Source organism: Dreissena polymorpha, chromosome 9, assembly GCF_020536995.1.
Source record: "Dreissena polymorpha isolate Duluth1 chromosome 9, UMN_Dpol_1.0, whole genome shotgun sequence".
Lineage (NCBI taxonomy): Eukaryota > Metazoa > Mollusca > Bivalvia > Myida > Dreissenidae > Dreissena > Dreissena polymorpha.
The window spans coordinates 89726492-89738103 of NC_068363.1; the positions used below are offsets into that span (position 1 = coordinate 89726492).

At 32.9% G+C, this 11612-nt stretch overlaps 1 protein-coding gene across 2 annotated transcripts; it reads right to left on the reverse strand.

The window, feature by feature from the left end:
• Positions 1-239: 239 nt before the first annotated feature.
• LOC127844984 (neuroplastin-like) lies at positions 240-10111 on the reverse strand. 2 transcript variants are annotated; one of them, XM_052375584.1, is made up of 6 exons: positions 9768-10111; positions 5522-5649; positions 4827-5040; positions 1661-1972; positions 1252-1275; positions 240-962 (listed from the first exon to the last, which is right to left on the reverse strand). In XM_052375584.1, exons 1-6 carry the CDS (start codon positions 9862-9864, stop codon positions 826-828), a joined length of 912 nt encoding a protein of 303 aa, XP_052231544.1. In that variant the 5' UTR covers positions 9865-10111; the 3' UTR covers positions 240-825. The 2 variants fall into 2 exon arrangements, with proteins under 2 accessions (XP_052231544.1, XP_052231543.1); XM_052375583.1 differs by having other exon boundaries at positions 1649-1972.
• Positions 10112-11612: the final 1501 nt, after the last annotated feature.

The window sequence follows — 11612 nt, forward strand, 5'->3', positions numbered from 1 at the left end:
GTACTTAGGAATAGCAGAATACCCGTAAACGATTTTGAAAGAAATCGTGTCGAACTACATGTTTTATCTTATTTCGTTGTATGTTCGAATTTTATTACAGTATATTAGTAAAAACACGCCGGTTAATTCCACAACTGTCGCTTTCCGGTTTAACAATACTTATGCGCGTTAGTGACAACTGTCCTTTATGAATGATTATGTGTATGGCAGGGGTGGGGTGCCGTAGAAAGTATTTAATGAACATTCCCCAAACACTTTATTAATCCGTACCAAGGTTTAAAGTATTGTTTGTATGATTATATATTTACCCCTTGCATATCAACAAGATAAAGCATTCACTGACGATATTTTAACATATACTATTTTAAAAGCTTCTTAACACCAATGCATATTGACAGCCATGTGTCTAGCAGAGTAATTAAAGAACATCATTTATTGAAAACGTTTTGGAGTGCACACACATTGCAATGAATAGCACACATGCTGCACTTTGAATCTAATCAATATCTGAAGTATGTTTTTCGAACGCATTTGATTTATAGGCTATATTTCGATATTGTTATATCTTCAACACCTTCGGCAAAGTCGCACAGTTTTGAACATGTCGTTGGAATTAAGATGTATTCCCTTTTGTAGTATGCCATCCGTTAACATATGACATAAACAACACTTTGCTAGTGTGTTAATCCATGTGTTGTGTTGCCGATGTCAATTATGGAGCCGCATAAACGTCAGTTGACAATTTTGTAATATACCATGGTTACGCTGTAATCCACAAGTTTGCAGTTCAAATAATTATCTTCTTGTGAGTATAGCGTGTTCATATTATTTGTAGCAATATGTGAACATTAAAAAAGTGCATTGGCAAATAATCGCGAATGTCGCCTGCCGAATAATTGATGCAGACGACTTCATCTGATCAATTGATATATGTTCATCAGCATACCCGTCATGATATGTTCCTGTAAAGTCATAACCACATTTTATAAAATTGCGCTGTATCCACATAATATAATGCGCTAAATTAACAAACGTTAGATTAATTCCGTAGGACACTAGCTGTTCGTATTTGTTTTAGAATTTGTCCGAGACGCTTGTAACAAAAGGTTATAAATACATGTCTACGCCAATTAACTAGTGATTATCCTACTAATCAATAATACTCTTTATTTATTATCAAGTTTGCAAATATCATCGAAATTTCTTAATATTTTATTATTGTATCGTAGTGAAGGAATTAATTCAATTTACCTCGCTTTTTATTTGACGTCTCCGCTGCAATTAAAACGTAAAGCATTTTACTCACGGTTATAATCCTGACTCTAGTAACACATAGGATTTACAATCCAAACTTGTAACAATACAAAGTATTAATAGGATTTACAATCCAAACTTGTAACAATACAAAGTATTAAGTAAGTAAAGGTAAAACGTCCAACTCTGTTGGCTTGTGGGGCTTATTGGTTGCACATGCGAATGAAATTTTAACAAAGGTTACTATGTTTATATTGTAATAGGTATTTACTATATGTTTATTGTATACATTTAAATAATTTTATAAAGATATCTAAGAATTAATGTAGAATAACAATACAATGATAATAAAATTTGCATAAAATGTATATGATTAAAACAGCACAATATATACCTGTGTCCTTACCGCTTAGTACGTGGACTTTCGTATTAGCAATATGCATATTGGACGACCTACAAACATACACACCACTGTCTTCCATGGTCGCTTCATTTATGCTCAAAATACTAGTAAACGTTTTATAAGCCATTGATAGTTGTTTGAACAGTTTTACACCCCTATGTTTTTCCGACGTCACTTTTTCACCGTTTCGGAACCAGTCTATCTCGTCCGGAGTATAATGCTGCCCCGTCACGTTGCAGTGTAACGTGAGTGGTTCCCCGCGTTCCACGTACTGTTCTCCGCTTATGGTGATTTCCATGGCTTCTGCTTTGGAATCTGAATATATACAGAGTGTGTATAGGCAACGCATATTTTCGGATACATTAAGGAATGGGGACGGAATAAACATGAAAATCCACGGTGTCAATGCTCATCGGAGACAATGATGCTTCTTTGAAATGACGTCAAAATGAACCGTTTATTAGCTTTGTGTGGTGTGTTTTACATTGCAGAAACAAGTATTTCAGACTGTCAAACTTATTGACGTTTGCTAGCCGCCATTATCAAACAATATTGCGCATGTTTATGAATAATTACAAAAGGATGCAATCTGTTGATTACCTTCTTATGCTTCTTCCCCAAGTTGTTGTGCAAAGTATTTTTTGCCGATAGCGTATAAGCGAAATGCTATTTGATTCATTCTTTTTCATAAATCTCACTTATAATTTGATACTATATTTTTACCAAAGTAATCTTTTACAATGTACCATTCGCATATGGTATTTGCACGTCTGCAATTAGCATATAACAGCGGGTGTCCAAGCAAAACGTCATTTTATTGGACCAGTGATTAAACAGGAAACATGATGACACCACAAAATACTGATTTCTATGTTAGATAATTATTACTTTTATATTAATAGTAATTCAATCTCTAGCGTCGTCTGCATATAAGCTATATACAATACAACTTATTGCATCAATTCTCTTTTAAAAGTCATTTCAAAGTATTGTTTTCCACGAGACAACGCTTCGAAATAAGAATGTCAACGTTGAGTTGTTAGTTTAACATAAATAATAAGTCAATGCAAAGCTTCGTCTGCATGTAAGATACGAACATAAGGCTTTATTACAAAAGCTCTTTCCAAAGTTATTAAGCTTACAACGCTATATATTATGAAAATCTGTACCGTGATTTAATTGATCAAAAGCAACTGAGCAGCATGTGAGTACAAAATACAAAATTTAAGAAAAATATCCGCATTATAATTTAAGCTATTGGGCTTTAAAATTATTTCTAGGTTGTTTTTTTAAACAGTGAAAACAACTGGTCTCCGATGTAACCACACGTTATGTTATCTACCTACACGCAGCAGTTTAGCATAAATATACTTCTAGAGCAGAAACCTAGCAAGGTCTTCATTCAGGCGTGCTTGATCCTAAGTTTCAAGATAGGCGTTATTGACCGGAAACCAGCTGCTGGTGTGTATATTTGACCCGTGTTTTGTGAAAAAGGGGTTGATTGAATGTGCGTAAAAGTTGGTCCCAGTTTACTTTCCTCCTAAACTGATTATTTCTAAGAAGAGAATTTCTGCAAATGAAATATTTCATAAGAGCGGAAAGTGTCGTCCCTGATTAGCCTGTGCGGACTGTACATGATAATTTGGGACGACACTTTACGGACATGGATTTAACCCCTTTTTCCTAGCGCACATTTCATTTTAATGTCCAGACAACTCTACCCAATTACCTTATGAGGCGTATGTAACGCTGTCTTAATGTAAGCTATCCACACAAACACTGAAGAGCTATATTTTCTTCTATACCCATATTTTTCAGCCAAAACCGCCCCCACTTTTAAGTAACAAAGACCTTAACTTTGATCTGACACGTTACAAACAGTACAAACAAGGGAATACAAACTAAATTAATTGAACTTTTTGTTATTCCATTTTTTATTTCCATCGTAATATTTTTATTACATAATTGCAGAACATATAATGTATGAAATACATAGTTTTTAATATATTTGTTTCACATTTTTCTCGATATAATTATGATACAAAGCATCAGTGAAGACTATGGTTGGTGTGAATAAATATGTTTTAAGTTTCACCAACATGGAATAGAATCACAAAGTTACATAAATATATGGATAGAAAAAAAAACACACTAAAAAAAAAAAAAAAAGGAAAGTGTATGTTGCTTTTGAGTAGGTGTACCTATGTTACAAATGTCCAGTGAGTATAAAATATATGTAATTTATTTTGTGTTGTCGCTATTAATTCCTCGAGTTTAATTCGATTATTAAAAAAGATACAAAAGCATCTATTTGCGGTGTTGCTTTTTCCTGTTTGCATTTAAAGATAAAGTATTTAGCCAATAATATTACGGAGTTTATAACGTGTGCATTTTTGGAGTCAGCTATGGTGAAATTACAGAATGATATTTTTTGCAAAATTTAGTTCAATGTTTTCTAACCTGTTTGATTTGTTGTCAATAAAGTTTTTGATATCCATCCAAAAATTTTGAATAAGATGACAATACCAGAATACATGAATATTCGTTTCTGAGTACATATTACAAAAATCGCATAAGGCTGACGGAACAAGATTGCATTTATGTAGGTAAGTGTTGTTTGGTAAAATGTGCATGAGATATTTATATTGGAAATTTCTAAGTTTGGTGTCAAATTAATTGAACTTATACCACATGTATGACGCCGCCCACTCGCCCCTTTGAACCATGTATAAAAACATTATTGGCAACTTTGTCGCAAACCTTGTAAAAAATGGAGAAGTAATAGTTATGAAAAAATCGAATATTCAACACAAATAATTATTCATGTATGGTAAATTCATATTTAATGAGTGATCATTTAAAATACACGAAATACCAACTCGCTCATTTTGTTATAAGTAATGGAGTATAAGATGTAATGTATGATGATGATGATGATGATGATGATGATGATGATGATGATGATGATGATGATGATGATGATGATGATGATGATGATGATGATGATGATGATGATGATGACGATGATGATGATGATGATGATGATGATATATGACATATGCACAAAGGGAATCTTAAATAGTTAAATTAAGATAGAGACAAACGGAATGTCTTAAACCAAAACAAAGAAAAGCGGAAATCACGTTATATGTATGTTAAAGAAACCTACCAATTACAGTAAGTGAAACCAGTTTCCGTATATTCCTATTGGTTGATGCCACCTGGCACTCATACACGCCCTCGTCGTCCGGTTGCACATTTTTAATCATAAGATCCCATTGGTTCTTAAAGTCTACGTGACCAATCTGTATACGGTCGTCCGCAACAACGGTCATCGTACCGGATGTCAGTGGAAAAGAATGTTCATGTCGCCTCCAAACGACCTTGATAAGAAGAACAAAGTGTGTCATTTTTATTGTATAGATGTTAGTATGCATACTTTTAAATAAGTTAAATTTAATAAACACTTCACAGTGTTGACCCATTCATTTGGTTTGAATAGTTTAATAATATTAATCATCGGAAGTAATGTATATATTATAATGCATCACAATACGTTGATAATAATGGTCATTTGAACGTTATCAAACATAACTTTATTTATTTGGAGTTCAGAGATGTATAAAACAATCAGACCAACAATTTACAAGTTATTGCTTGTAATGCAAAAATCGACATTCAAAGACCACTTTGATCTTAATTAAAATATGGCTCAAGTATGGTCATTTCCGATTTGACTGCTTAGAGACAATTTATCATTGTTCATGAAGAACCGTATTGAAATAAAGTCCCAGCTTTTCCTATAGAGATCGATGTTTTACTGAATCTGTCTCATTAGCTCATAAATAGAGTGGTAATTTAAACCGTTTTGGTTCCGAGGTTGTACACGCTGCATCTCAAAACGGCTAGCTCCCCGCGCCGGAAAGTGACATTCAATGGACTCGACAGGAAGTCGGGCGCAGGCGTCTCCGGTTGGATGTTGTAACCGGAAGCTGAAAAGAGCGTCGAGGATCAAGGGCCGTATCCAGAGAAAACACACAGACAATTATTGCCAACACATATTTAAGGGAAAAGTTTTAGTAGGAAACGCTGTTTTATTAGTGCACAATACCGCACATATCAGTTCACCCGTTTAAAAAAATCACAACAAACATATAACAAATAAAATCATCATGGTACAGCTGTATTATCATCTAAATAGTTATTTTATCGTTCAAGAGAGGCAAATCCTTTGTAATATGCAAAAAGTAAGTTGCAATCATCGTTTGATTTATGTATAACATCAGTTAAATGTCAATATTATTCTTTTTGTGATTTAAATTTTTATTGTTCAAATGAGTTGAATGTGAGGTCAATTTTGTTTAAGTAACTGAATGCGAGTGATTAAATGATAGCATGAAATCATATTCATTAGTAGGATACAATATGGAAACGAGTTTTGTTAAATAATATGTGCAGGCAAAATACGACTATGACATAGTACAAAAATAATCCTAACGTACATATGTTTTTTTAAACATGATCCGATAAATGCAATCATCTTAAAATGATTATTTTGCTCCGATTGTTTATCACAAGCATACACACAAAATAAGGTCATTATACAAATGTTTTTCTAATTATGTATGCATAGTATACCCTTATTATTTAGCATACTGATAAAACGCACAAATCTAAGAACTGATGTATCGGCACTTTTTTGGACGTTCATCGAAATGTAACCGTTCGTAATGTGTAACAATCAAATGTCGTTAACATAAAAATCCGTCAAAGCAAACCTGATGTTATCACAAACTTCTCTGTTTTTGCCAGGAAACAAAACACATGCATCTAGACAATCTCCATTATATGTAATACTTTGTTAGATTGCCAAATGATGGCATACATAATAAAAAGTGCTGTACAAGCTAAAAGCAACCGTATATCTAGACCATACAAAATAGTATTGTTTCATGTTTACTGAACAAACATAAATGATAGGTAAGAAAGAATTAATGTTTAATGGCGGAATGATTGAACGAGTTCACGCAAAGGAATCATAGCAGAATGCAAAAGGTTTATCCCAAACTGCATTAACAGCATTTTCTTATCCGTCAGTTATTAATACAACTTTAATATCATAGTGATCTTAATATTAATATCAATTATTATTATAATAATACGTTAAATACTAAATTTCGCGTAAGACGGAAGAGAGTCACATGTTCACTAGAAGCATATCACGCGCAACTATGTTACCATCATGGCTGAACAACTATAGTCTAAACTCTTTGCAAAAATAATATATTGAAAGATTACGAACTGTTAAAATGTTTGTATATTTAATTAGATGGTTATAAAGTAGGTAATAGAAATGTTGCCTCAGTGAAGATATTTATTTTGCGTATTTTAACATCTTCTGTCATTTTGTAATAAATATAAGAGTTTCTTTTCAAAATTGTGATTTCACAAAATTGTAAAAAAATTACTTTAAATTCGTTGAATCACTCAAAGGTAATTGTCAATGTTGTTTAAATGTATTATAAGATTTTTTACATAAATATATTGGCTATGCAACACAATTAAATATCCTGTCTAGAGACATTTATCCATGTGCTTTGCCCTATCTGTCTTTGTGCAATTATGTAGATAGTTCGTTATTTAGGCCCTCGTTACCCTCGAATGCTTGCTGAATGCCGCGAATAATAATTCGTATTGATTTAATTGACTCTAAAACCGTGATAGCACCTGTCATGGGCTGATACTACATTGCCAGCACGTAAAGGCCATATCATTGAAAGAATCAAATTGTATCCTGGCCAAGTGTTAAAGATAGCTTACTATCTCCCACAGATTTTCTTACAGTCAGTGTGCAGATAGTATCCATGTTGACACAAGTTATTTCGTTAGAAGGCGTATAATTGCTCGCTCTTAGGTAATAGGTTATTTTTAAATTATTTGAATGATGACAGAGGTTATCAGATGGATCAAATTTTAAACGTGATCAACTTTATTACCGTGTGCATGGGATATAATACCACATGCAATTTTATATTCTAACACAGCGCTCTGCGATCGTTCTTAACTCGAAGAATGAAATATGCGCTATTTATCCACTTTTTAACACATCAAAGCAAATATATTGCTGTTATTAGATGAACTTCATATGTGATATATTGTGACTAAACAAAAATTGCTCAAAATACTCGTGGTTTATTTTTGACGCATCAGAACTCTAAATGGTTGTGTGTGGGTTTTTTTATTAACCGCTAGATACTACATAGGTTATTACTTATGTTCGTGCTTTTTTAGTATACCGTAACAAAATTCGGTGCATGTATTCATCTTTGAAATGGTTTTGTTGTTTATGCTGATACTTGGTTTCAGCACAACGATTATAATGTGCATTATAATCACGCGATATTGTTCGTCTAACAGAATAGTTTCGCTGTAACAAGTTTAACATATACCATGGTATTGCAAAACATTGTGTGCGACTGTTAACTAGCGATTAATGGACCGAATGTGTTTGTAATCCGGTGCGATGTTTTGATTTGGCATCAACATATGTATGACTATTACACGATACGTCTCGAGGCGTAACCCAAACAAAATGTGTTTATTTTACTTTTTTACATGCAGATACAAATTCATGATTTATTGAAGCTATGTATTAATGTTCTTTAGAACTTAAGGGTTTAATTCGTCCCACAAATATGTAAACGTTCAATGTCAAGGTAATCATTATACTTGTTTTTTTAGTGAAAACCTAAAGTACGTCTGAAATTTTAAGACTAGTTAGGTCCGATATTGTCATATTAAATAGTTATCTGTTTGTTTGCAATTGTTTTTATGCAAAAACAATCTTGAAAGTGTTCTCTGTTATCTTTTCGTAACTTATAGTTACCAACAAACAAACGCTTCTGAATTATTGACGTGTTTGAGAGTTTGAGCGAAATTAAAATTGAAAATGTGTGTTTACAGTTGCGGTATTCTTTGTTTATTCACATGTTATCGTGATTCAACGTTTTTTTTTAGACAAATGTACGTCATATTCCATTGATTACATACAGCTACCAAGATTTAAGCTGTAAATCAAACATTACGCACTGCGAAATGTGATAAAATCGTAACAAAATTCTGCATATCAGCAAACTAGCAGACAGAAACGTATATTTGTATTTGAATGATCGGGACGAATGCATAAAACATCTTCACTATCGAATTATATATTTTAGCCATATAACTGCAATGCAAATCAATACATAGTTGATGTAGTGAGGCAGTTTAAATTCAATAGAGAAGTTTTTACTGCCAAGGAATGACCACTATAAGTCAGACACTTCGAGGTTATGTATTTCTTGTGATTTCACAACAAAACTTTGAACCAGATTCCCGTGAAAGGCATACCTACTGCAAACGGATACGACCTACTGCAAACGGGAACGGATGATATGAACATTTTACTAAGATTCAGTCCAAGGCGGGTAATAAAACCCGTCGCCTTTATCGCCCTGGTTCTATGTTGTTTACCGGTAAATCTGATTCGGAAGCTACTAAGTAGGATCTTTACAATAAAACTGTATAATTAAAAAAAAATACTTTAGAAGAGCGCCACTTACGTTGTGGCAGTTTAAAAAGCGCCATATCGTTTAACTACATGTACATTTATAAACATTTATAAACATCTATACTACAAAGGCCAGTCATTTAACGGTCTGTGAATTGTAATTAAATGGATTCACAAATATTTTGTGCACATAACGAATGAACGGTACATATCGGATCGAACAAAATAGTAAGAATCAATTAAGTAAGATGAGTTATATTACATTTTGAGGGAATCATTAGAGTTCGTTTTTGTTGAATGACACATTGCATTTCTATAAACTGAATATTTAACTATTATAACAAACATGGTTCGCGACAGTAAACATGTTTTGTCGTTTTACATCATCATATAAGACAATCTGACCACTGATGTCTTTTCATACCATTGATATGATACTTCAAGGATATCATTTCTTGCGAAAGGCTCGCTTAATAATAACATTCCATAGCTAGTTTGATACAATATGGCCGGAACTAACCACATGCGTCATATCTGTTCTATATTATCAAATTAACTCACCAGGAAATTCTGCTACTACGACTGCCGCGTTCATAAGCAAGATGGCCTCAATCTGCCAGCACTTGACTTTAGACGCCATGTTCTTTGCTCTTGTCATGTATATATTATAGCTGTTCAGTTGGTAATATCCGCTACAATTTTTTTCTCATCAATATATCGCGTGAATTTATTTACGAATAACACAATTATAGACAACACATTTTTATTGAGCACTGATTTGTAATCGCTAAGCGCGAGTTACTTAAGTCATAATTTTGATTAGCTAATTTGTTTTGTCTTTTAGTTACAGCAACCTTGTAAAACAATACTCTTTTAGTGAGGATCTTGACAACGTTTGACTAACATATTTCTAAAATTTAAATGCTTTTTTATAAATTAAAACACTACTCCATTTATACTGCGTTATATTATTCAATTAACAAGTATCTTTCCATCGGCATTGCTACATGTATAATATTCATTTAATAGTTTGATATATGTCGTCATATTTCAGAGCATTAAACAATATAAGAATAAGCCATTGACCCCGCTCTCCTTTTACAAAGAACCCCATCCACAGAATAATATAACAATTATCGATCCCTTTGATCGAGATAATTTACATAGTTGTAGCACATGGCTAATAAATGAAACGACTTTAAAATGTCCATATTCCACAAATTATTCCATAAACGCTTTTGTATTTCATTGTTTCCAGTTCGATTGTCCTTTTAAGCAAAAGCCTGACTTAAGAAAAGCAACGCAGAGGTTAATATTTCGCACCTTCTTAATCCAATATTTTTCCCCTTCGATATCCGATCCGCAACGATTATTATTAATCATCTTCTTTGTATTAATTATAATTCATCTTAGATATTTCATTTTACCTATAAACTAAGCGTTTGCAAATAACACTGTTTTAAGTGTAGCGCAGAAATCAGTTATAATATCGTGTATGAAAGCTTTACTGCTCAGCTTTAGAATCAAATATTCACATAATTTTTAAATCAAACAAATTTCCGCCCTTGTTATTATAATGCGCCTATTTTATTCATACAATAATGTACTAATAATTCCAAACTTGCAGGCAAACGGAAATAAGTATAACTTTGTTTTCAATAAAACTCATTTAGTGTTTGCTTTAAACCAATGACATAACACACAGGTATCTTAACCAAAGTTTCATCCATTCGGCCGATGGTTGAACCGCCTCTCCATTGTACAACTGAACGCTTCAATACAAACTGACGTTTGCGGACGCACACTCTTAATGATCTAGCTGCTCTGTTGATTATTGGTAATCATAGTAACACAGCGTCCCAACCACAACGATTTGTATCTACTGCCCGGTGATAAAAATAATGAACAGAGCAAATCAACAGTTAAGAGTTGACACAAAGGAATTCCCTGGAAGGCGTTTAACACTTAATGTTTTTGTTTTTTTCTGCATTTTTGTTCCCGAATCAAAGATATATTTTGATTATGTAAGATTTTACACGAACATGATTAAAATACCATTAACATAACGAAATTAATTGTTTTCACTCAGTTGAAATAGGAAATATTAAACAATTTATCCCGTCTATATATGATTAATATGATGATGGCGATTATGTTGGCGAGGATTATTTTGAGAATGATTATGACAAGATGAAGGGAAGAATCAAATATGAAGAACAAGAAAACAACAAAAAATAGTTATACGATGATGACGATGACGATGACGAGGATGGTGATGATGATGTTGATATTAATGGTGATTATGCTGATGCTGATGATAATGATTTTGAAGAAGAATAAAAATTAGGAGTATTAGTAGTAGTAGTAGAAGTAGTAGAAGTAGTAGTAGTAGTAGTAGTAGTAGTA

Coding starts and splice junctions, on each gene's coding strand:
- LOC127844984 (XM_052375583.1), bottom strand. CDS start 9,864: ATGACAAGAGCAAAGAACATGGCGTCTAAAGTCAAGTGCTGGCAGATT. Junction 5,041..5,521: donor ACAACCTCGGAACCAAAACG/GTTTAAATTACC, acceptor CTTCTTATCAAG/GTCGTTTGGAGGCGACATGA. Junction 1,276..1,648: donor ACTAAGCGGTAAGGACACAG/GTATATATTGTG, acceptor TTTTAATTGCAG/CGGAGACGTCAAATAAAAAG.